The 26,782-nt window shown below is 39.4% G+C and overlaps 1 protein-coding gene across 1 annotated transcript in view; it reads right to left on the bottom strand.

Moving 5' to 3' along the window:
* The window catches only part of NAALADL2 (N-acetylated alpha-linked acidic dipeptidase like 2), a 767,772-nt gene that overhangs the window by 48,885 nt on the left and 692,105 nt on the right, over window positions 1-26,782 (bottom strand). The window contains exons 12-13 of the mRNA XM_042461028.1: window positions 23,169-23,262; window positions 6,407-6,608 (exon numbers count right to left, since the gene is read on the bottom strand). Of these exons, the coding sequence (XP_042316962.1) occupies window positions 6,407-6,608; window positions 23,169-23,262 (296 nt within the window). The remainder of the gene's footprint in view (window positions 1-6,406; window positions 6,609-23,168; window positions 23,263-26,782) is intronic.

Here is a 26,782-nt window from a genome sequence, read left to right as displayed (position 1 = left end):
GCGATATGATAGCCCAGTTTAAATATTTGAATATTTGAAGAGGTTTAATTTGAGGGTGGAGAAAGCTCATTCTCTGCTGCTCCAGAGACTAGGACATGGAGCAATAGATTAAAACTATAGGAAAAGAGATTCTAGCTCAACATTTGGAAGAACATCCTGGTAGCAAGAGTTTTTTGACAGTGGAATACACTATTTGGGAGTGTGGGGGATTCATCATCTTTGGAGGTTTTTAAACAGTAGCTGGATGGCCATATATCAGGGGTACTTTGATTCTGTGTATCTGCATGACAAGGAGTTGGACTGGATGATCCTTGTGGTCTCTTCCAATTCTATGATTCCATGATTTTCACAGGCCAAGGAATCTGACAATACTAAGAGCAAGTGTCTGGGTTTTGCTTTTCCTCTCTATTTCATTCCTTTTTATGTCAAGTCTTTATAGATTGTAAAGACTAGGAGAGAGAAAGGACTTGCAGCTACTCTCACCTGTTCTATCCTGATATATTTCCTTGCCTTTCTAACCAAACTGTAGGGTAGCAAGCCTGAGTCACATTAGCTCTAGGTCCAATTCAGTTATGAATGTTACAATCCTAACATAAGGGTAAGTCAGATATGGCAGTTAAAATTAGACACAAGTTGTTGTTTTTCTGCTGCCAGAAATGCCCTTCAGTGGAGATATACTGACAGGGACATCTGAAAGCAAATGAGCTTCTGACTAAGATTTGATAGCAAAAGACATGGGAAAGGGAGAAAGAAATGGCAGGATGGAGAAGTTTCAACACACTTTTATTCCAGGGATCCAGTTACAATGCCAGTGTAAATTTAGTCCATACAATGTGAAGGAGTTGAATTAAATAGAACTTCAGCCACCCTTGTATTGGTTTAGCTGGCCTTTGGCTATCTAGGAAAGTCAGGATTAAGTTCATTATAAAAACAAATCAGTTTCAGAGTAGGTCAGAAATAGTCTACTGCTTTTAAAATAATCTGAACAATAGTACCATTAGCTAACAAACCATTTGTTGACAAATCAGAAATCTTGGAATCTAGCAGCTACTAAGTGAAGATGAAGGTGAAGGTGAAGGAGATCCCTGGGCCTTTCAGGTATATCTTTTAGGCCAGTCTTCAGTCTTTACTATCAAGGTGAAAACAAAAGAACTTTCTTTGTGCTAAGTTGTGTTGTGACAAGTACAGCACCAATTTGAATTGTGGGTGTGCTGGAGCTACACCAAGACTGATGGTAAAGGCAGTATCATATTCTCCTGATCCCATGATTTTAGAATCTTCACATACAGCTATGACATCTCTCAGTGTGCTTCTGAACCTCTTTGATGCTCATGAGAAGTAAGTTTCAACAGATACTACACTTGGACAGAAATAATGAAATGCACATATAAAGGATGGGAGAAATCTGGCTTGACAACAGTACATGTGAAAGGGATTTAGGATTAACATTATCATTATCATCATTATTATTATTGACCACAGTAGTAGACCAAAGGTTGAACATTAGTCATGAGTGTGATGCACCAGTTTAAAAAGCCAATGCATTTGTAGGTTGCATCAACAGGAGTATAGTATCTAGATGGAGGAAAATAATAGTATCACTCTATTCTTCTTGGGTCAAGCCTAATCTGGAATCTAGTTCTGGGCACCATAATTCAAAAAGGATGTTGGCAAGTTGGAGCATGTCCAGAGGAGGGTGACCAAAATGGTAAAAGACCTGGAAGCCAAGTCCTATGAGGAGTGATTTAAGGAGCTGGGTATGTTTAGTATGGTGAAGAGAAGGTTCAGCCCTGTTTAAATATTTGAAAGGATGACATACTGAGGATGGAGTAAGTTTGTTTTCTGCAGCTCCAGATAATAGAACATGAAGCAATGGATGAGAATTACAGAAAAAAGATTCCACTGCAACATTAGGAGGAAATTCTGACAGTAAAAGCTGTTCAACACTGGAACACACTCCCTTGGAGAATGGTGCAGTTTCCTTCTTTGGAGGTTTTTAAACAGAGAGTGGATGATCATCTGTTGGAGGTGCTTTGATAGTGTATTCCTGCATGGCAAGGGTTTGGACTGGGTGGCCCTTGTGGCCTATTCCAACTCTGTAATTCTCTTTTTACTTAATGTCAGGCTTAGATTAGAATGGGATGTTGACTTCAGTGCCAACATCTATGAATCTAGTCATTACAACAATAGCTTTAATGCTGCAACTGCAGGAATGTCAGTGTGATATCACAGGAAGGAAAATATGTGTACAGTGAATACTTCAGATTGGGATGACAGCTGGCTCCCTGTTTTGCTGATGTACTTTTCTTTTCCCTAATTCACAGTTGGAGCTTTCTTTTCAAAGCATGCCAGGTCATCTTGTCTCTGGGCAAAAACATGGTGTCAACTTAGGGTAAATACACTCTTTGTACTATCAAGAGAAACAATGACAAAACATGGTCAAAAATTCTTGGAAGCTCTCATTTACAAATATGCCAGTGGAAATGTTGAATTTTGAAATGCTTATAAGTATTGGATTCAATTTTTTTTGGGGGGGGGGACAGACCCCAAAGAATATGGATGGAAGGGAACAAATCTGAGGATTCTTTAGAAGATAATGATAACAACAAAACACAATATGACACATACCAACATGCCTGGAAGACTGCATGAAACTCATGCCCAAAGGATGCAAGAACACAAGGCATTCCAATTGCAGGTCAGGGCTTTGAGGGCACATTACAACAATGCAAGCCAATGGTCAACAAAAGTCTAACAGAGTGTTCAAAGCTGGGAGAACATGGGTTCAGATCTCTGTTTAGTAGAAATGTTAATTTGTTTGCTTTAAGCAAATCACAGCAGCAGACTTCTTCAACAGAGTGTGCTGGATTACAAAACCCCCAATGGACAGTGACCCTAAGGTAAAGGACATTGCATATTGGCCCCAAATGAAGATCTATTCATTAATGTCTCTTGGAGTGACATATATGTTGGATTGATTGTTTAATGCTTTTAAAAACATTTGCACCAATATTGTTTTGTTTTCAATTACACTTTAAGCCATTGTGGGTCCCATATGCATCAGGGAGCAGGATATAAATCAAATCAAATAAATTAGAGCCATTCTCTTGCATGCCCAGAAATATCTGAATTGTGTTTGGTTGTGTTTGTGGGAAATTGCCTTCTTTGTGGTTGCACCTAGACTAAAGATCACCTTGCCTAAGGAGGCTTACTTTGCATTTTCTGTTATTTTTGCATGAGTAAAGGGAAATTTTTTCTTCAACAGACATATCCTTCATTTCCTTGGCATTTTATCCATAAATTGTTGGCTCTTTTTCGATTACTCCTGCTTCTGATTCTTTATTATACTAGTCAGTAGTTAAAATATTCATAATTTATGGTCCTATTTGCAAAATAAATAGCCTGTTCTATAGTAGCCACTGCAGTCCTACAGTCTTGCAGAGCACCAAATAACAACTGATCATATAAGATGTTACCTGCAGTGATAGGAACTAACTAGTTAAAATAAATTATCAATTAAATTAGAATTTTTTCTAATAAAAGGGGCCAATTTATTATTAAGTTTATAATTAAACTATATATCCATTAATGAGAGAGAAAACTAAAGAGCCAACACAATTTCTCCCCACTTCCCAGCTGGTTCTTATTTAAAGCCTAGTTTTATTGGATTTTTGTAGAACAACATCTTGCTTTTTCTTGCTTCCTCAGGTTGAAGTATTATAATCTTTAGGTCCCAAGAGTCAAACCACTTATCCAAGAGTAGTTTCACTGGTAAAAGGAGAACATCCTCTAAACCTGAAAGTAGCAAACTAGCTTGGACTGAGGGCAAACTGTTGCTTCTCATCATTTGTTGTATATGTTAGTTGCCTCAGCGTACTTACAGGTAAAACCAAAACTGTCCCTAGCTGCTCACTATCTAGTACTAGTTCTATATTTGTGTTTATTGTAAGAATTAAAACTGCAGGCTCCAGGATGCTAGAAAGAGATGATGATGGGTAGCCTGCCTAATGGTGACTGAGCAGTGATGCTTTCACTTTTGTCAAGTACTGTGACTAAACCAGAGAACATAAGTCCCAATGAATATACAGGAAGTAATCATTTTTCCCCTATGAAGAATATGTGCTTTATTATGGGCACATATTCTCCCTTCAGAAGGCAGTAAATTATAGTATTTATGGAATCTTAATGATCTAAACACAGTTGGAGCCTGAAGGTCAAGGCTGCAAACTGCATCCTAAATTTCAGTTTACAGATGAAGTTGAGTATTTATTGCAGCACTGTTTGTGCTGCTATACTTAAAGCTCTGCCAGCATTTCCATTATAAACCACTATTTCAGAGGTTTATAACTCACTCATAAATCTCTACTTCAGGCTGAAAATGCAGTGCAAAACAAAGTCTCCACTATGGGAGAGATTCTCTCCCCCACAACACCTTTCTTTTTGTTTGTTTTACCCAAATTGTTTCCCCTCACTAAATGTAAACCACAATCTGAAATATACAAAATGCACTGTCAGCTCTCATTAGACTCAATGGCTCAAACCTTTTGAGTAAATAGGATTGTGGAGCTGTTTGTTAAAATGTAAGCAGCACAAGTGAAATAAAATAAAGCCTCATTGTTGTTTCTCATACATCCTTTTACCGTCTGTGCAAATATTTGATACAAGGATTTTTTAGTTACCCCCCCCTCGTTGTCATACTTGTACAGCCAAAATATTCAAGAAAATTGTCTGAAAACTGAAAATAAGATACTGAAGGTGGAGATACGCTTTAACTCCCATGAAGCTGTTTTGATCCAACTGGACAAAAAAGAAGATATATTGAGGTGGAGAATCCGCTGAACCCTATCCTCAACATAGGTCCAGAGCCTTGGATAGTTCTTTTAAGTGAATAGATTTACTACCTGCCAACTGTGAATCCCCAGCCAAGGCTACACATATAATACCATCTCCCATTTTTGTCTTCTCTGAGTATCTTTTGTTAATAATGATCTATTATAAGGCATTTTAAACCTGTGAATTTTTTGTCCTGAGCAAGTTCTCATTATGACTCCCACTCTCACCTACAAGAATCATGAGCAGGGGACAGACAAATTGGTTGTGTTCTCAATTACTCAGTGGTCTTCCCAGCTATTGTTTTACACTAATGGCTACTAGACACTATTGTTCATTAGCAGCAACTAGCCAAACACTGTCATGATATAGTATAATTTGGAAAGATATTCCAGTGATGAAAATGAAGTGTCTCTCCATTTGTGGCTGCCATTTTCCCACCACCCAAGAATATCACTGTAATGATGTTACAGTGTAAAATAACTTTGACTTGAGCCATCGTTGTCCAGAATGAATGTATGAATGAATGATTGAACAGTGACCACGAACCACAGGGAGATTAGAGGAATGTCAGGGAATGTTGCCATCACCCTTGAAATTTGTGCCCCTTCATGCCACTCCCCCAAAGACAAAAGAAGAAAGACAGTGACTATCCCTATTATCTATGATTTTTTAAAACTTTCCCTATAATCTATGATTTTTTAAATATTTGTTTCTGCCTGTCTACAAATAGTGTTCAAAAGCGCAACAATAATAAAATACAAGTCATATCCTACTATAAAATTGGCTGTCACATCTAGAGGGGTTAATTTAAAATTTAGTTAAATCCGGGAAGAATATTCTTACATTTTAGAGAATATCATGCAAGCTTTGATGTCTTTATTATTACCATAGCTGCTTAGCATTCATGGCACATTAAATCTGTGATGTTACTTAGGCCCGTTACAAACAGGCCGTTTTGTGCGTGTGGAGCGCGCACTAGGATTAGAAAGGGGCGGTGCTTCCACACCCCCTAACCCTAGTGTGTGCTCTGCATGCACAAAATGGCGGGGGCCGTTCCACATGGCCGCCGCCATGAGGACGTCACGCCTTCACACAGCTGCGCCCAGTGGACCAAAGGAGAAAGCCCCTTTCTCCTCCTCCCCGCCATCGCGGGGTGTCCTTGGGGCTTGAAGCCCCAGGGACACCCCTTTTCAGGCTGTAGGGAAGCAGCGTTTTGCCGCTTCCCCGCAGCCTGAAAAGCGGCGGATCTGGGCCTCGGCGGCTGCCGTTCTGACCACTGAGGCCCCAATACACCGGGGAAAGGGCGGGTATAGCCCGCCCCAAATGGGCTGTCTGTAACCCACCATTGTTTCCTCACCATCACCAAAAAAAAACCCTCTGCCTCTTTTCTTGACTAGGACTTAATTGAATTTAATGTTGCTGAAATTACTGTTTAGAAATAAGTTTTTAGAACATGAATATCTATCATGTATTATTGCTGAGATTTACAAACCTGGAAAAACAGCAATAAATACTAAATTAAGAGAAAATGATTAAATTGGTTATTATAGAAGAACAGAGACTATTTTTTTACCTATAGAATCCTGGAGGAACCTGTGGAACTATGAAGTTTTTCTCAAGATTCTGTAGTACATCATTCAGCATCCTTACGCGGGTGGGCATTCTTTCCTTTGGGTCATTGGCTGGGCGCATTTCTTCTGACTGGAACAACTGGGCACTCTCTCTTAGAGTATAGGCCACTGTCAGCAACTGGTCAAAATTTAGGCTGCTACCTGCTAATGTTAAGAGAAAGACATTATATAAAAATACATTTATATTCAGTGGTTGCTTCACTAACATGAATCATTCATGGGGTCTACCATACATCGTTGTGTATACGCTGATCTATAGGTCAAGGGCAGGTTTTGGAGTCAAAATTACAGATTTTGATATGACCCATGGATAAGTTGAAGATGAAGTCTAGGGGCATGTTACAAAAGTTGTAAAAGACAAAGCAAAAGAAAATGATGCCAAAGAACGTGTTTTCTTTTTTTAAAAAAAAAATCCAGCAGGCATAATTGTTTGTGTTCATCCTAAAGGCTGGATGGATGAGGATGAAACTGCTGTACATGTTGACTGTGTGATGTGTGTGGAAGGTGACCAGATGTGGGAGAGGCTAACAATGAATACATATGAAAAAGGATATAAAGGCAAGAGTTAAGATACAGTATTAACTTTTATCAAAAAAGGAACTGTCACCTTCTCTGAGAAGAGTGGTGAAAGGCTAGAGCTTAGTCTATCCCAAGAAAATCTAAAAGAAGAACTGATTGCCCCCTCTTCTCTCTAAGTGCTGCTTTGTGAGGAAATGCCAAAGAGCCACCACTGCCAATTTCCCACCGAGGCATTCAAAAAGGCCAGAAACGGCAACACAGCAGAGAGAATAGAAGGAATCAGTGCTTCTTTTAGGTTGTCCAAGGACAGACTAAGTGTTCACCTTTCACCACTCTACTAAAAGAAGGAGATGCTTCCTTTCTTGATAAGTGTTAAGGTGCAGTTCATAAATTGACCTGTGGATAAACTAACCCAGTTTTTTGGGATCAATTTTTTTAATTAAAATTTCTAGACCTATACATGAGTATATACAGTAACATTTTTAAAGTACTTCCATACCACCTGGTATATACCATGTACCCTTTACTATTTTCATTCAATGGGGATAATAATAGCAGAGGTATATCCAGATAATCCAGAAGTAGAGATGAAAGAAGTGGACTAAAATTCAATTGTGAAACTTCAGCTTTGAAAATTTTGGCCCAAATTTGATACAGCAGTCCTTCAAAGCTGTTTTTCTTAAAGGTATTCACCAGATGCCAAAAAGACCATGAAGATAGGATTTGAAAGAGGAGGCATTTTATAACCAGAGTGCCACCACTGAAAAGTCTCTCTTGAGTAGTGACCCCACCCACAAATATCACTTGAAAATAATTTTCAGGTTTCAATGTGTGTGGGCGAAAGTTACTCCATCTGAAGACGTTTAGAAGTTGAGGCACATGTGAAGTTAATTGCAATAGTACCTATTAGAGAGTGGATCACAAGGGCATGACTAAGATATCACAGTCCAAGAAAGGTCTCAGCTGGAATATCATCTGAAGTTTAACATGTTTTTCTGAGCCACAGAGTCCATGCAAAGCTATAATATAATAATAATAATAATAATAATAATAATAATAATAATAATAATAATAATAATTTATTTCTATTTGCTGACTGATTACAGCAGTCAGCAAATTTCAACAATAAAAACATATTTCAACAATATTAAATACATAGCATAAACTATATATACATTACGATCAATACAATACAGCTGGTCAACTCTCCGTAAAAAGCATACAATACTGACAGAGGTGAGAATTTTACAGCAGGTTTGGTGGGTAGGCTTGCCGGAAGAGATCTGTCTTCAGTGCCTTCCTGAAAGCATCCAAGGTGGTAATGAGATGGATCTCTTCCGGCAAATCATTCCACAACTTGGTGGCCATGGCAGAAAATGCTCTGTGGGAAGTGGTCACTAGCCTGGTATTTACTTAGTCTAGTGATTTCTTCCCAGTTATTCTGAGAGTGCAGGGCGGATTGTGTAGGGAGAGGCGTTCCCTCAAGTAAATGGCCCAAGTCATTTAGGGCTTTAAAGGTAATAATCAACACTTTGTATTGCACCCGGAAGCTAATCGGCAGCTAGTGCAGAGATTTTAGTATTAGTGTTATATGGTCAAACCTCAATGCTCCGGTGACCAATCTAGCTGCTGCATTTTGAACTAATTGAAGCTTCCGAACTTGGTACAAAGGTAGCCCCATGTAGAACACATTATAGAAATCTAAATGAGAGATTACCAGTGCAAGTATCACTGCTTCAAGGTCCTTTTGGTCCAGGTAAGGGCGCAGTTGGCGTATCAACTGAAGCTGATACCAAGCACTCCTAGCTGTTGCATCTACTTGAGATGGCAACTGCAGAGACGGATCAGTGACAACATTGCATCACAGAATACCTCCTAAATTGCAACTCAACCTTTAGAGGGTGTGTGACATTTTCCAAAACAGGATGACTATTATTCTCCTGGGAAGCTATCTACTAATAATGTCTCACTTGGGCTGAGTTTCAACACCCACATAAAAGAGTAGAAAAATTTTAACTCATTCATAAATCCTATTCCACAAATGAGCCAATGTAATTTAGGCTGCCCAAATCTAGGGACAACATCTAGAGGAAAAATTTATAATCATCTTAAAGCTTTTGTGAGAACAGCTTCATAGTATTTGTACATGTTTCTTTGCAGGCACTTTACTTGTACCAAAGATATTGTATTGTTGTCTTGTGGTACAACTTCATCAGAAGACAAATTTATAGTAAAACCTCTTCAGTGCCATTCAGGCTGCACTTACACTGCAGAATTAATACCACTTGACAATGCTTTAACTGTCATGGCTTCATCATATGGAATCCTGGGATTTGTGGTTTGTTGTGGCACAGATAAAGCTAAATATCTCACAGAACTACAAATCCCAGTATACCATAGCATGGAGCCACGGTGAAGGGTCTGGAAATCATGCCCTATGAGGAATGACTTAGGGAGCTGAGTATGTTTAGCCTGGAGGAGCTGGTTAAGGGGTGATGTGATAGCCCTGTTTAAATATTGTAAGGGATGTTGCACTGAGGATGGAGCAAGCTTGTTTTCTGTTACTCCAGAGTCTAGAACACGGAACAATGGGTGTAAGCTACAGGAAAAGAAATTCCAGCTCATCATTAGGAGGAATGTCCTGACAGTAAGAGCTGTTCAACAGTGGAACACAATCCCTCAGAGAGTGGTGGGGTCTCCTTCCTTGGAGTTCTTTAAAAAGAGAAGGGATGGCCATCTGTTGGGGATACTTTGATTGAGAGTTCCTGCATGGCAGAGGGGTGGACTGAATGACTGTTGTGGTTCTCTTCCAACTCTATGATTCCATGATTTTAGTTAAAAGAAATGTCAAACTGCATTAATTCTGCAGGGTAAATTCAGGCAAAATCAGTTTAGACATCTGTAGGTAATAGCCTATGATTTGTTTCAGTGTTGTCCCAAACTCATTTTCTCATTGCTTTAAATAACCAGTTTCTTTACAGTCAGTTGTACAGGACATCTTATATGTTAGAGATGGTTCATTTCTAATGAGCACTATCAAAAATCTATTGTCAAATGTAATTCTTCTACTAACCCTACTATTATTTATGTCTTTCTAAATATAATATTGAATAATGATGGGAGGTTAGGGGGTGATAAAAGTAATCTACCTCGATTTTTAACTTATTTTTGAATAAACAGGTCTATTCATTATTTTTTTGCTCCTAATGGTACCTTTCTCATACTGCAAAATTCTCCAAACTGAACTTCAATTTCTGTTTGGATTAAATACCATTGTCCTGTATAAGAATACGCAAGGAGTGACATTCCATCTTTTGAAGAAAGTCAATGTGATTGCATTACCACCATTTCGTCCACAAACCACAATACATGTCTCAAAGGGGTCTTAAAATGGATGGCTTTCAGCACCTTCCACTGAACATCTCAAGACAATAAATCCACTGAACCTCAAATCCTAGGTAAATTTCAACCTTTTTCCTGAAAATTTAATTATTATGGGCTTTCCCCACAACCAGACAAATCTTAAATTGGTATTTGCTGTTCCAATACTAATGTGCAAATTAGGATGCAATTATCTTTTAGTTTTCATACTTTAATGAATTTTGAGGCCTAGTTTTCAGATCAAAAAGATACATGCAAAAATATGTACATTAGGGGAAACAGCCTCCAAAAAGACATATTAAGATGAAGGAATTTTAAAAACAAACAAACAAACAAACAAAACTGTGTACAAAACATCAAAAATTATGTATGTGTGAAAATGCATAGAAATGTCCATGCAGATTGTTTAAAAATCACAAACTGGTTCACTTTAGGGGCACTATATGTCAGAAATGGCTTGAAGGCACACAACAGCAAAAATAAAATGAAATGAAAAAATATCAAACCTTATAGAGAGCAGAATACAGATTTATTCATCCTTAATAAAGCATGTGTGATTGTATTTGTCTGCAATCCTGGTTACCTGGAAGTAAGTCATATTGAATGCAATGGCATTTACTATTAAGTATGCTTATTCAGGTGTGCTGTCTAAAGGAAACCAACTGAGGCATGATTTTTTATTTTTTATTTTCTTAGAGATGGCAAAGCTTATTAGTAAAAAAGCTATTGTCTAAAAACAATGCCTTAAAAGTCTAATCTTTATGTTGCATTTTCTTTAATAATCTCTATCTTCTTTCAGGACTGTCTGCTTTTTACTAATAAGCAGCAGCAGTCTACTAGAACATATTGGCATGATAATGAAATGGGAAAGAAATGTATACTTTGACCTAAATATACACTACCTCCTGCTGCTCTGAATACATGAGGTATAATAAGAATTTGACACAAACCATTTCTAGTAGCATTTGTGTCTTTTCAAATCAGTTTCATGCTGCATAATTCCTAGGCAGTGATTTTTTTTTCAACAGAGGAGAAGAAAATATGAAAGCTATGCAGATGGGAAGAAAAGTTGTGGAAGACATTTTGTTTACCTGATTTGCTTTTGTAGAACTATTTGAATTGATCCTGCTACAGTGTTCTAACCACCATAAGTAGACAGAAATATATAATACTAAGGGTTACAAGTGAGCCAAAGCTAGGCTAAGGCTCTCCGCTGACATTTTCAGTAATGCTGGAGCATTCGTTCTCTTTTCAGTTATCTCTTGCCTCTGCTCATGAAAAGGTTCCTTCATGCACATGGCTTTTGCTTCCCATCTGTGATATCACTATATCATTATATCCAGATGGCCACATGCAGTTATGATGTCATCTTATTCACTTTATGATACACAATGAGATCGAAACAATTCTAGCCTTCATTTAGGAAATAAAAGCAGGGGAAAAACAATGGTGAAAAGGAGAAAAAAACTTCAAGAGAATAATGGCATTGAATAGTTCAGACTAATATGGTTTTTCTCACAAAATGATCAGTTTTCTGTCACATTGGCCTGTTACAGACTGCCAAAATAAAGCTGCTTCGGGTCTCTTTGGAGATATGCTATTTAAATGATGCATGGGTCCTAAGAGTCTGGAGGTCGCGCCAAAGCCACACTCCATTCCTAAGCATTGGAGTGCAGCTTTGGTGCAGCTTCCGGATTCTTAGGGTGCATGCATCATTTAAATAGCATACCTCCAAAGAGACCCGAAGCAGCTTTATTTTGGCAGTCTGTAACAGGCCATTTTGTCTATTTGGTACTTAACCACTTAAGTGTGGACTTAATTGTCTCATGAGTAGCTGAGACAATCAGCCTGTGTGTGGACTGTACAACTTCAGACCACAGGTGGTATACGAATATATGTGATCCGTGAAATATATTTCAACATGTACATGGATAGGACATATATTTTACCTCTAAAACAAAAAGTAAATCATTGAATTGCAGGCTCTTGATCTATACTGGTTAAATGATGCTATTGAAGTTTAATGTTAATCTCTTATCAGTTTTTCCCCCTTTTGTGTATGTGCATTGGTATCTATGGTTCTTCATTCATTCCAACTGGAAAGGCAATTAAAATTGTGCATCCTTTTTTATGCTGAGATGTTCACATAAAATAAGTGTGTATAGAATGTATGTCACTACACTTTCCTCTTTTCTAACCCCTCCAAATGGGACCTTCTCTGAAGCAGATTTTACAGCTGCACAAATCAATCCCTCAGACACCCTTCATTTGGGGAAATGAAGACAAAACATGCTTTCCATCATGGTTACCCCAGTTTCTTCATAGGAGAGAAACCTACTATGCAGTGATAATTTATGTATGAATCTGCCATAGTTCACTAAGAAAGTCATCTATTCTTACTTTCTCAACAAACAGTTTCAGGCAAAATGGTTGCCTCTTGAGCACTGTGCTTTCCCCGCACATTCATAATAATCACTAAATATTTTGCAGACATCTGCAAGGATTTCTGCATATTTATATCACTGTATATTTCTTTCTTAACAACCTGCTTCAAATATGTGTCAAATGTTGCCCCGTTTTTCCAACAATACATTCATCCCTTTTTGAACTGCACAATGTTATGTCCAACTGCACAGTCTATGTACATATTGCATGTTTTTAAAAAAAACACAGTATACCTATCTCCATTCCACTGTATGGAATCCTGAAAGCTGTAGTTTCACCAGGTGATCCTCTAAATTACAGCATTAGAGTGGCTTAGAATCATAGAATCATAATATCAGAAAATATAAAAGATAGTTCAGAACCAGATGATAAGGAAAATATGGATACAAAAAAACTGGGAAAAACTTTATGATTTTATTAAGAGAAAATGGCCAAACATACAGAATAAAATTTAAAAGGTATTAAAGGAAGAGAGATACAATTGGTTAAAAACAAAAGAAATAGTAGCAGTTAATAGCTGGACTATTTAAATTGGAAAATAAAGTGGAAAAAGAGGAAAGAATTGAGGACAACAAGTAAAGAAATATTTTATGATAAGCAAAAGAATGGAAAAATGAAATGGTAAAGGCTTTGACTGAAAGAAGTCATATTTGTTATATGTTGGAAGATTTGATGATTGATAGTGATTGTATGAATTCATTATTTCTATATGTTGTTTATCGTGTATGATTTGTTGTATATGTTTGTAATAAAAATCTTTTTAGTAATAATAAAATAGCATCATAGAATCATAGAACTGTAGAGTTGAAAGAGACTACAAGGGCCATCCAGTCCAACCCCATTTTGCCAAGCAGGAACTCTCAATCAAAGCATCCTCAACAGATGGCCATCCAGCCTCTGCTTACAGGACTCCAAGGAGGGAGATTCCACCACAATCTCCGAGGAAGGAGTGTGTTCCACTGTCGAACAGTCCTTACTGTCAAGACGTTCCTTCTAATGTTGAGGTGGAATCTCTTTTCCAGGAGCTTGCATCCATTGCTCCGGATCCTAGTCTCTGGAGCAGCAGAAAACGTTAGCTCCCTCCTCAATATGACATCCCTTCAAGTATTTAAACAGGGCTATCATATCACCTCTTATTATTCTACAATATTCCAGGATTCAATAGGATGGTGCTTATTTGAAACCAAATTTGTATAATTTCATAATATGTATGTTGTTGGGGGGTATGCCTTTAAGTGTTTCCTGTCTTATGGCAATCCTAAATTGAAGCATAATTTACAATTGTTAGAAAAATCCACTGGCAACCATTAAAAGAGCAATTGGTTACGCAGTGAAATGATGCTGCATACAATTCAAGTCTGTAGAATAAATATCTGCCTAGTATAAAAACTTTGGGGAAAAATCCAGTTGCGTGTGGTACTGGCAATGAAAGATTCACCATATCGTTCAGCAATCAGCCTTCATGCATCTTTCAAACTCCCCCTTTACTTCTTCTTTTCTTCTCCCCCCTTTTTTACTCACCTCCTCCAATTGTATTTACTTAACAACTGAAAATAAGCAGATGAGATTATTCATCCTGATTTGAACTGGAGTAGATTATATAAAGAATCAGAAATGTCAGATAATAAAAGTGTTACTGTTTCTCCCTCAAGTGAAATACATTTGTAATTTTCTCTTTATTCCTCCAGAATGGTGTCAGAAGATGTTTTAAGGTGATACTAGAGAACACTTCCAAGTGGCATACCTCACCAGATTTTTTGTCAGCCAAATTGTTTATTCAAGAGATAAATCACACTTCTTCCTGTCACTTTACCTCAGCCTAGTCCAATATATGATGTTAACATAACTATTAGTGCTTTTAAAACTACACTCTCATTTCTGTAGGTAAACATAGCCATAAGCCTGGTAGCTTCTTTTAAAGACAGTACTCAACAAGCAATGTATATACTGTATCATGATTTTTTAAATGCCTGCACTGCTATTCTCGTATTCTGATATTTTACCTACAATGATAACTAGAGAAAGTGCAAGTGAGGACGGATTGGGCATTATTGTATGAATGGTATTTTGTTTTGCTTTGCTTTACATTTTGAATTTGGTCAAAAGTTGTAAAGAATCTAACATAATACTGCATACATACCGTACATCTCACTAGAAGGCTACTCTTGCTTACTTTGGACTTGATTTATGCTGAGACAGGAGTTGTCATCAATTTGGTATCATCTGCAAATCTGATAAGCATGCCCTCTACTCTTTCATCCAAGACATGGATAAAGAAGTCAAATAGCACTGGGCCCAGGATAGAACTCTGTGGCACCTCACTGGTCGCTTCTCTCCAGAATGAAGAGGAGCCATTGGTGAGTACTCTTTTGGTTTGGCTGGTCAACCAAATACAAATCCGTCTAAGGGTAGCCTTGACTAACCCACATTTGACTAGCTTTTTTACTAGATTTATTTTTGCAAGGATATAGTGGGGACCTTGTCAAAGGCCTTAGTGAAATGAAGATATGCCATATCCATGGCATCCACTTCATCTACCAAGATGGTAATTTTAAAAATAAACATTGGCACCTGTCTGTCCAGTATTAATGGATATTTTTCAATTTGGACAGTCTGATGATGTGGACAGGATCCTTGGAGAACTAAAAGCCACCACATGTGTCTTAGACCCTTGTGCATCTTAGCTTATCAAACAGGCCCGAGGGGGACTGGCTGAGTGGGTGAAGGAGGTAGTGAATGCCTCCCTACAACAAGGCAGAGTTCCATCTTGCCTAAAGGATGCAGTTGTGAGGTCTTTGTTTAAAAAGCTATCCCTCAATCAAATGAATAATTATTGGCCAGTGTCCAACCTACCATTTTTGGGCAAGGTAGTGGAACGTGTGGTGGTTTCCCAACTCTAGGGGTTACTGGATGAAATGGATTATTTAGATCCATTTCAATCTGATTTCAGACCAGGCTATGGAACATAGACAGCCTTGGCTGCCTTGGTGAAAGACCTACACAGGTAACTGGACAATGGGAATATGTCCCCGCTAGTTCTGCTGGACCTCTTAGTGGCTTTCAATACCATTGACCATGGTGTCCTTCTGAGCCGCCTCTCTGGGATGGGGCTTAGAGGTACTGTTTTACAGTGGCTCCATTCCTTCCTGGAGGGGCAAACTCAGAAAGTGGTGCTGGGGACTTCTGCTTACCCCCTGACCTGTGGGGTTCTTCAGAGTTCTGTGTTGTCTCCTATGCTATTTAACAGATACATGAAACCACTGGGACAGGTCATCCAGAGTTTTGAGGTGAGGTGTCATCAATATGCAGATGACACCAAACTCTACTGCTCCTTTCCACCTCAATCCAAGGAGACTGTCCTGATTCTAAACCAGTGTCTGGCATCAGTAATGGACTGGATGAGGGCAAACAAATTTAAATTTAATCTAGACAAGACAGAGGTGCTCCCGGGCAGTTGGAAGGCAGATTAAAGAATAGGGATCCAGCCTGTGTTAGATTGGGTTACACTTGGCTCTGAACATGGAGGCCCAACTCTTTGCAGTAACCAAGAGTGCTTTTGCACATTTAAAATTTGTGCACTACTTTGTAGCCATTCCTTGAAATGCCGGATCTATTCTCAGTGGTATATGCCTTGGTTACATCCCGTTTGGACTACTGTAACACACTCTACTTGGGATTGCCTTTGAAGAGCATTCGGAAACTTCAGCTGGTCCAAAGAGCTGCAGCCAGGCTGTTAACAGGTGTAGGTTACAGAGACAAAACAATGCCCCCCTTGAAACAGCTCCACTGGCTGCCAGTTTGTTTCCATGCACAATTCAAAGTGCTGGTTAGCATCTATAAAGCCCCATATGGCTCAGGTCCAGGCTATTTGGCAGACCATATTTCTGTATATGAACTGGACCGGGCTCTGCAATTCTCAGGTGACACTCAGTCCCACCACCATCACAAGCATGGTTGGTGATGACATGAAGGAGGGCCTTTTATGTGGCTGCCCCTAGGCTGTGGAACTCTCTGCCCAGGGAGGCCAGAATGGCACCTTCATTGTTATCCTTCCACCAGCAGGCTAAGACCTACCTGTTTAGACAGGCTATTAAAACAGAAAAGTTTTTAAAGCATGGGGTGTTGTATTTTTTTTAAGTATTTTTTAATATTTTTATCTTTTTAAATGTATTTTATTATTTTAATATGTAACTTATTTTACAATTGTAATAATTCAGTTTTAATGTATCATTTTTGTATGTTTTTAATTGTACTGTTTTTAATGTTGTAAGCCTCCCTGAGTCCCAGTTTTGAGGAAAGGGCAGAATGATGATGATGATGATGATGATGATGATGATGATAAATAATTTATCAACAAAAAAATAAAACTGGTCTGCGATGACTTGTTTATGAGAAATCCATGTTGACTTTTTGTGATTATGCTATTGCATTCCCTTCTTAATGCTCACAGATTCTCTGTTTAATAAGCTGCTCTAGAATCTTATCATATAGGTTAACCAGGCAGTACAGAGGAGCCTTACCTTACACAGGGGATCCATTCTGGACCTCCCCCCCCCCCCGTGTAAGGCAAAAAATGCGTATGCTTGAGCCCCACAGAATATAATGGGGCTCGTGCTCACAGTGCAGGAGAGCGTGAGCACCATAGGCGCAAGCGCCATTCATTATTTTGCTGTGCGGCTTAATAATAATAATAATAATAATAATAATAAATTTATATACCGCCTTACCGCCTTTCCAAAAAGGTCAAAGCACTTTACAAAATTACATAAAATACATAACACATAAACAATTTACATAACCAAATAAATAAAATACCTAAACAGTACATAATGTATACAAACCAAAATTCCATCCCTCATTCCTTAACTAAAATACACCCATCATTAAGCAGTGTAAGCTGAAAGCCACTTATAGTGCGGCCGCATATGGTGCGAGTGCACTGTAATTGTTTTGTTTCTTTTAAGGAGATGGGGACATTATACATGGGACTGTACATTTTTGGCCATTTTAATAACAGATGTGTAAGCCAAGTTTCACACACGTAATAATTTCACATACAGTTGTACTTTATTGGGTGGTGCATATCTATTTTAATGTTGCACTGGAGTCAATGGGACTGAAAAGGCAGCCATTGTGCACCCTCTATTTCATAATCAGACCATAAGCAAGGCAGACCATACACGGTTTACTACATGAAGGCCCTGTGCAGACCGAAGCCAGGGTGTATTGTCTATATGGCACATGACCTGGCTCTGCCCCTGGGGTGCCGTGACGCTGCACCACATGGTGCGCAGCATCATGACGCTCCTCCAGTGCTGCATATGCACAATGCAGCACCAAAGGAGCACCATATAGCCACAGCACTGTGGCTATCACACCCATTCCAGGGTGCATAAAAGAGCCACTTTATGCAGCTCCTTTTCACACACTGGAAAGACCAGATTGGGGCACAGCCCCAATCTGACTGAAAAAGAGGTGACTGTTTGCAGCCTCAATGTTAGTATTCAGCAGAACTATGTGGTGTAGGTTTACACTAGACCTCTATGATGTAGGGCCTCAACTTCTGTATTTCTGTGAGTCTGTCTGTATGCATGCAAACTCTAGCCATGATCAGTGAGTTAAGCACAACATTTCATGCAAGAAATAGTTGTCATTAAAAAGCATGTCTCATTGCCTTTCCCCTCAGCTAATCACAAAATACCTGCCACTGGCCTTTATTTTTTAGCATATAACAGGCCTTGTTGATTTAATCTGGCATTTTCTTTAGCTTTGGTTAATTCATTTGTTTCAGTCACTTCATTTCAAGGAAAGTGGAATTATTTTCATGGCACTAATACCACAAAGATAAGCTCTCTCAGTCCTGTTAACTTGGCAATTTTGCTTAATCAAATCCATACCTCCTGTGTCTCCTAGGTCTCAAAGATCAGTTTCATTATGTGATCTGCGCTTGGGTCTAATCTCCTAAATCTGAGATTTGTGAAGCTGTCAGAAGAGCTCATCCAATTATTGAGTCTATTTAAAACACTTGGGGCGTGTATTTGGAGGCCAAGCTTTGTGTCAGGAAGGGCATACTTTACTGGGGCCCAGATATTCAGGGTAAAACCTAATACCTGAAGTAGAAAAGTGAGGCTAACTCTACAGGGTATTCATCAATACCTATTCACCTCTTTTTATGTACAGCAGCATGGCATCAATTCAGCATGGTTCAGTGTAGCATAATAGTTCTGTATGTGGACCTACACTATGCTGCCTCAGAGTGTGGTGGAGTCTCCTTCTTTGGAGGTTTTTAAACAGAGGCTGGACAGCCATCTGCTAGGAGTGGTTTGACTGTGAATTCCTCCATGTCAGGGGGGTTGCACACAATAGCCCCTGTGGTTTCTTCCAACTCTTCGATTCTATGCTGAGCCATATACCATTGCCCCACTCATGGTCTTATCCCCAGTCTGAAGCCCCCATCTCATATGGTCAGTCCATGGTTTGTGTGGAGTGGTCAGGATTAGAGAAACATACGGTTAGGGTTCTGTAACCAGACATGGAATGATTATAGCAGCATTGAGATCCACTGGGTTTCTTCATAAATTTCAGTGTAGATGCAATCATTTTTTGCCTATACCAGATACACGTCTCTAACCCTGCCTGCTCCACACAGCACATGGAATGTCCATTGTGTGGGCTTCAGAGTATAATATGTCCAGGGGGGGGGGGTCTCAGTGCTGTGTATGGGGGAAAGGAATACCAACCTCCACAGCTGCCCCCAAAGGGCATGCACAGGTGTGAAGGAAACTTAAAGTCTGTGTGTGTCCCTAATAGGAAGACAGTCCATTTATGTTTGGAAGGAGTCAATCAGAAGCAATGCTAAAGAAAGAGAGAGAGAGGGAGAGAGAGAGAAGGGAGGGAGGGAGGGAGGGAGGGAGGAACGGATGTCATCCTGTTAGTGGGTTATGATGGTGCAAGTCCAGGTTATCGTAACCCACTGCTTTGGTTGTTGCAGAGGTCTGAATTCTGTTCTGGCTATACAGCAGCTCAGATCCCACCAACCCACTTTTGCATTGTAGGACCTCCTCAATGATGCCTGATACAGTACAGGGAACTGTCACACTAAAAATTCTGGATGAGGGGAATCATCCTGGAAGATGTATCACAGCTGTGTGCTAAAGTTAGACCCCTGATGCGGGATCTCAGCCAGCACACTGAACAATGAGTTGCTGGTCCAGAATAAGAACTAGAGGCAACATACATCAGTGTATTTGAACACAAACTCTTTGGGTATTTTGAAGTACTCTATATGACATGCTCCCAAACTACCAACCTCATAATTCCCTGTGCATAGGAAGGAAAAAGGGAGAACAGTTGAAGAGTACAAAATTTCATCATAATTAACAGCACTGATTCTAGGAACAGTTGGAGTCAGTGTTGCTGTCAACAACCAACATTGCAAAATAGTCCTCATGCTTTGCAGGACTTCCCTATAGGTTGGATATTTATATTAGACAGAAAAAAAAAAAGGAAACAAGGTAGACTAGGCCTTGTTTTGGCATAATTTCATAATCAGAAGTGCTGTCGTTTTTTTCATGACACAATCTGAATTCAGGGGATAAAATCAGAGTTTGTGAATGGAAAAGACCTTGTGTTATTAGTTTGGCTAGGACCACAAAATTAATGTTCAAGCCCTAGAACTATTTTGAAATTTTGGATGTATTTGTGGTATTGGATAAGCAATCCTCATTTTCTCATCTTCCTTACTTCAGAATCTTTCTGTGGCATATGTCAAATGAAATAGCTATGTTGCATTCCATTCATTGATTTAAAAGGTTTCTAAGCCATTTTTAGACAAAGTTTAAAAGCAGTATAAAATAAGAGTTTCATAGACCAATAATGAGCATTAACAGTTCAGTTTAAATATACCAATTACAATAATAATAAAAATGAACAGAAAAACGCTACTAAAACCATTAAAAGTGAGGAGTAAAAGTTGTTAACACCTAGTGCTCAAAAATGGAACTGGTACCAGTCTTCCCAAGTGGAGTCCAGTTCATAACTGAAATATCAGTACTGAGAAGTTCTGTGTCCTTTTGCCACACCAACCCAGCTCTGGTGACAGAAAGGAACATCTGATGATGATCTTAATAAAACTGGCATCTGCATATGGGAGCCAGCAGTATGCATACAGGTGCAGAGCCTACAATGTTTTTTTTAATGTAAAGTTGGTAGTGAAGATTCATGAAGGAAGAAAAGAGCAGAGTTTGCCTGGGACTTCATGTAAGCAAGGAGCTATAGAATTAAACTTTAGAGCCGGAATCCTGTTGGAGGCAGATTACACACCGATGTAATCAACCTGTTCCACAAAAAGTTGTACTTCTTAACAGCTTTGATAAAGAGGCCTCCAAGACCTCCTTGTTCAAGCATTCCCTGGGATCATATCATAGTCCATGATGCTCGCAGAAAAACACAGTGGCATAGCTCTGCACACTTCGCACCTACCTTGGTTCCCTCTGCAGGTTTTGTGAATTATGCCAGCATAGGATTATACAATGCCAGCTGCAATCAGGATTCTGAATATGAATCTATTAAATTTAATCTCAATTCTGTCGTCTTTCCAAGAGCCACATGCCACTGGATGCAACTGAAACAATTAGCCAGGAAACTGTAGCATTTCCCAAGGCCTGAGCCTCTATATTTGCTTTTCCTGTGGTATCCTGGTCTTCCCCTCCTTCTCATCCAAATATACAGATCAAGGTCATCATTTCTAGCATAAAGCTTTCAAGAACTGGATGATAAATCAACTTGAGCAAATTATTCGGCATTACATTATCCTTCTTCCTAGGCTGCAGGAAGAAAGGTGAGTAGGAGTGATGTGCTGCCAACGTGAACTGCAGCAATAAACAAGCAAGATGGCCAGTTATCAAAGTGGGAAAATTATATAGCCTACAAGAACCGGAAGATTCAATGCCCCTTTCCTCTCTTCCAGCCCCTCAATTGGGGATATGCTGCAGAAAAAGAAAAAGATCTCTTGCACTTTGGCCTTAAAATTGAATGTGTCATTTACTAAGATTTTCATATTAATTACTGCTTGACTCTGTGACTCAGATAAACATGCTATTTATGCTCCTATTAAGGAAGTGAAAAAATGATAATTTACCAGACACAGACATATTTCACATCCAGAACAACATCTGAATCAATAAAATGAGCACAAGTTGGCTGACATCCAGCCAACTGTAACTTACCTTTTTCATAATTGTGGGGGTTGGGATTGTGTATTGACCAGGCAACAACCAAAATCCCCCTGTCACATTTTTAATGAATTCTCCCCATACAGCTATTTCCTCCCTGATGGAGAGTGGGAAGTGGGGTAGAAAAGCAGCCATCTATAGCCTTATAGCTGGATGCACAGGTATCTGCTAGGACAGCCTGAAAGCTGTTTGGAGAAAAGACATATCTGTGCTAGTTTGAAAAATCAGTATGCAAAGGGATCTTGAAGCACATTTTTTCAGTTCATCTCAAAGGTGCTACAAGATTCCTGTGAATTGTTTTATTGCTGTGCATCTATCTATATGAAAATAGCTGGATGTTGCCACAGTACCACCACCTCCACTACCAGCCAGGAAATCACTGTCTCGGGGTGGGAGCTTCAACAGAGAAAAAGGTGTGGGGGAGGGACTGGACAGGAAGCACATTGAGTTACAGGTGTCCACTATGACCCAAAACAGATGGGCCAAAAGGACCACACTGGGACTGCGCCTGCACCATTCATACTGAGACTCCAGTGGCCACATGTCCTGATTCTGTGCGCTCCTTCTTGGCTCAGTTCTTCTTGTTTGGCACAGCATCAGCACGGCTTCAGGCTGTGTTCGGGGGATGTGTCATGTAAATAGCACAATCCCAACGAGGCCTGAAGTTGCATCATTTTGCCCATCTGTTTCAGGCGTATGTCTCCTGATCTAAGACCTTAACACCCACATTAGCGGGGGGGGGGGGCAGTTGTGTTAGCAGACTTCTGTTGGCTTTTTCTATTGGCCAAGTACTGCCACATCTGTTATTCTTTTCTCTAGGCATGGTACTGTATATGTCATTCATTATGAAATTGGTTTCATAACTGGTTGTGCAGACTTTTGCACAACTGGTTATGGAATCAGTTTCACAGCAAGCTGCATGAATGGTTGTGCAACGAGGGCTGTGAAACCAGAATTGGGTATCCATCTCCCTGGGCATAGCTAAGAACATTTGCACTTATGGAAAGACACCATTGGATACCAACCATTGCTCACTTTTCAGTTAAGATAAGCAATTGCTCCCCATCCAAAAGCAGTTGAGCACAATACATTTAACCAAGGTTCCTTGAACCATGGCACAAATTACCTTGGAGGTTCTTTTGAACTTCTAATGCGATATCCAGGGCATTAAAAGGCAAAACAGGACTGGTGGCAATTTGCAAGACTGCTGCTCCTGTCAGCTGGAAAGAAAAATGAAAACAATCAGAGATCATCAAATGAATTCTAATATCCAAGCAATATGATACAAGACCGAATTCTATTGGTTAGTCTCAGCTAATGGAGACCCAACTCAGTTGTTGAATGGTGACTCCACACAAAGGTTAATTGATTCAATGGGCCTACTATATTTGGGACAAACAGCAGCATTCAAACTAGAAGGTCCATTATGTGTGGAGCTCCTAACCAGCAGGCTTTCTCAGGATGAAGAAACAGTGTGATATGAACAAAATAATGTGTCAAAGTAGCAAACACTAACATTCAAAATAGCACACCTATAAAGCTTTCTGCAGAAGTGTTAATACACTGAAAGGCCCAGATCTTATCTGAGCTTGGAAGCTAAGGAAGATCAGCCCTGGTTAGTAGAACCTAGAAAATGAGTTAGTGCGAGCTATGTTTCAGAGGAAGGCCTTGCCAAACTACCTCTGAATTTTCCTTGCCTTAAATAACCCCTATGAAATTCATGGGGTCATCATAAGTCAATATATGATTTGAAGGCATATTCACACATATACAACTTTATACAGCTTTGAACTAGGGTACCTTGTCTAAATGCAGCTGTAGAATCAACACATGATTTTCTATGATTGTCTGATGGGCACTGTTGTGCTTATTGAGATTTGATGGACAGTGACAAGTATTCAGGGTTTCTTATTGATCATTTGTCAAATATGGATTTTCTCCCTCATTTCACATCTTTGGTGCTCACTTTTAAGGGAATTAGACATACAGTAAAAACATGTACTTTTATTGGCTTAAGCCTTTTATTTAAAGTTATTATTTAGCTCATAACTCCGTTTTAGAGTTTTAAGTATTGTGTATTAGATGGCTGTACCTGTTTCTGGTTTACTGTTTGGTGTTAGTGTTCTGATAGGCAGACAGACAGACAGACCCATTTCAAAGGAAAGAGCAAGAACTGCAAGGAAAGTTTCAGTATTCTTTGCTTCAGATATAATAAAGAAAATCCCATGAAACACACTGTTTGGTAAATAACTTTGTATGAACTAGTGTCAGGAAAATAATTACAGATGCAGGTGAAACAATATCAAAACTCAAAGTTTTCTTGAAAAAGGAGAGAAAAATAAACCCAGCAGGATTTCTTAAAAGCCCTCAAAGAAATTTGGAGCAAGACACACCCACAGTACAGAAAGACAAAGAGCATACCACAGATCAGCTTGAAACCTACATCCAAGCAGGGGCAACATCTAAAACTGTTGAGAGTGATAGCTAAAGGGGGGGGGGGGGAATACCACAGACGGTACTGAGAAAAAGAACTGTCATCTTCTGTAAAGGAAGAACAAGGAGGAGAAAGAAAGCTCTGCAGAAGAACTGAGTTAATGTTACCTGGAAGGAAAGTGAAAAGTTAGACAGGCATTTTAAAAGACAGGAGAGAAAAATGGCAAAGCAGCAAATGTTGCATTCCAGTCAATGGCATAGCCAGTTTGATATCAAAGTAGTAAAACTTTTCTTCAGTGTTTTCAAAATACTCCTTATTCTTCATAACCTCCTTTCCATTAAACCAGATTTAGCAAATCAATTTATGAACACACAATACACACACAGAGAATTATTTGCAAACCATCCTGCTCTGCATGCATTTTTTTTTCTCCAGCAAAAATGAAAATGGAAAAATATAATCAGCTTGGTCTGAGAAGTGTTAGCGGTGATGGCCAGTTGCACAGATAGGAATCAAAGGAACAAATGGAATACTTAAAGGAAGTTCCCTGCTCAGTTTCTGTGAGTCAATAAACATTGTCAGTCCCAGGGTCTATAATTTAGTGACAAGCCCTAGATGTAGGTCTTGTATGCACTGGACAGGATACTCTGGGGTAGCCCAGAATATCCTGGTCCTGAAGCTACCCAACCTGTCCCTTTTACTCTAGGCTCCACTCCCATGCTACTGCAGCTGTCTACAGATGGATGCCTTGCTGGCCTACTAGGTGTATCCATTGCTGCTGTGGGTTGCTTGCTTGCGAGGTCAGGGCAAGTTGCCCAGTGTGGATCACAGGCTGAGCATCTTGTCCTGACCTCAAAATGAACAACCTGTGGTGGTGCTAGATGCCGATAAGGAAAACTGTCGTGGCATGGGGATGGAGAACACTGGATCTTCCCAGAAGATCAGGAGCAACACATATGTTATTTTACTCTGTTTTAAAGCTAGTTTAGTCCATTTTTGGTTCAGAACATGCTGGATGTCATCCAAGTTGCTAACACCAGACTTGGGGTTTGGGATGTGTTCATCCGAACAGGACAGTGCCAGAACAGGGAGGAAACAGGTTTTTTGGTCTGTTCAGACAAGGCCTCAATCATCAATATCTGTATTTAAAATAATCCTATTCAACAGTGCCAGGAATGGCCATGACCTGCCAATCAGAATAAACCACACTGGTTGGGTGAACAATTTTTCCAGATAATCCTCTCTCTCTCACTCTCTCTTTCACACACACACACACACACACACACACTGTCCTAGTCTTCTCTGAATGATTACATAAATAACATAAATATATGCACCAGTGTCCATAATCAGCATGGTACCTATCATTCCTATTGCCTCTGAATACTCTTCCAGAAAAGGTTAGAGACTTACTATGGCAGCCTCCAATCCACCCTTGCAATATATGAGATCAAAAGAAGGGAAAGGGAAGGGCTCATATCAATTCCTGATCCAGTAAATATTATTGAAGGGGGGGCAGAAATTATGTATTCAAACCCACCTGTTTAAGATTCATAATTATCCTTCATTTCTAGATGCAATACAAAGGAGCTTCATATTTGTGTCTGTGGATACATGTGTGTGTTTCCTCTTTTGCACTGGTAGTGAAGCTGTCTTTTAATCGCAAGCATGGGAAAATTATGGATGGTGGACTGCATGCAACCCCAGGGGCATTTTTGGGTCCTCAATCCCCTGCTGGACTCCTCAAGCCTGCCTCTGGACTTCACTACCCAAAAAATGGGGATGGAAAATCTTTCTGAAATGGAAAATGGCGAACAGAGTGGTATAGAAGTAGAACCCCACAGAAAGTATGACAATCCATTCCCAAAAGCAGAAAGAGAAATGAGGACCCACTTTTAGTTTTGTTTTCAGCTACACTATGGCAGGTTTTGGGGTCCTCGTGGACTATACCACCCACCCCAAAAATGGAGGTGGAAAATTTCTCCTCAAATGGTACAGAGGTACAATCCCATCCAAATCATGAAAATTAGCTCCCCCCCAAAAAAGATAGATGGGGATCTGGTTTCAGTTTCAGTTTTGGTTTTGCTGTGGCAGAGTTTCAGGCAAATGTAATCTGGGGGTATCAATTTGTTCCAATGCTTCCACCATTGCCCACCAATGTGCAATCAAAATCTATTTGCAGTTCTAAACCCAATGTTATTTCCCTGCACTTGGAACTGTAGGTCACTAAAAAGTCACTAAAAAGACAAATGATTTTATTGAGGGCTGTGTCAGTATTAGCAATAATTAAATTTCACTTTGCAATT

The sequence above is a fragment of the Sceloporus undulatus genome, chromosome 3, assembly GCF_019175285.1.
Source record: "Sceloporus undulatus isolate JIND9_A2432 ecotype Alabama chromosome 3, SceUnd_v1.1, whole genome shotgun sequence".
Classification (NCBI taxonomy): Eukaryota; Metazoa; Chordata; class Lepidosauria; order Squamata; family Phrynosomatidae; genus Sceloporus; species Sceloporus undulatus.
This window is presented reverse-complemented; position numbering and strand designations above follow the sequence as displayed.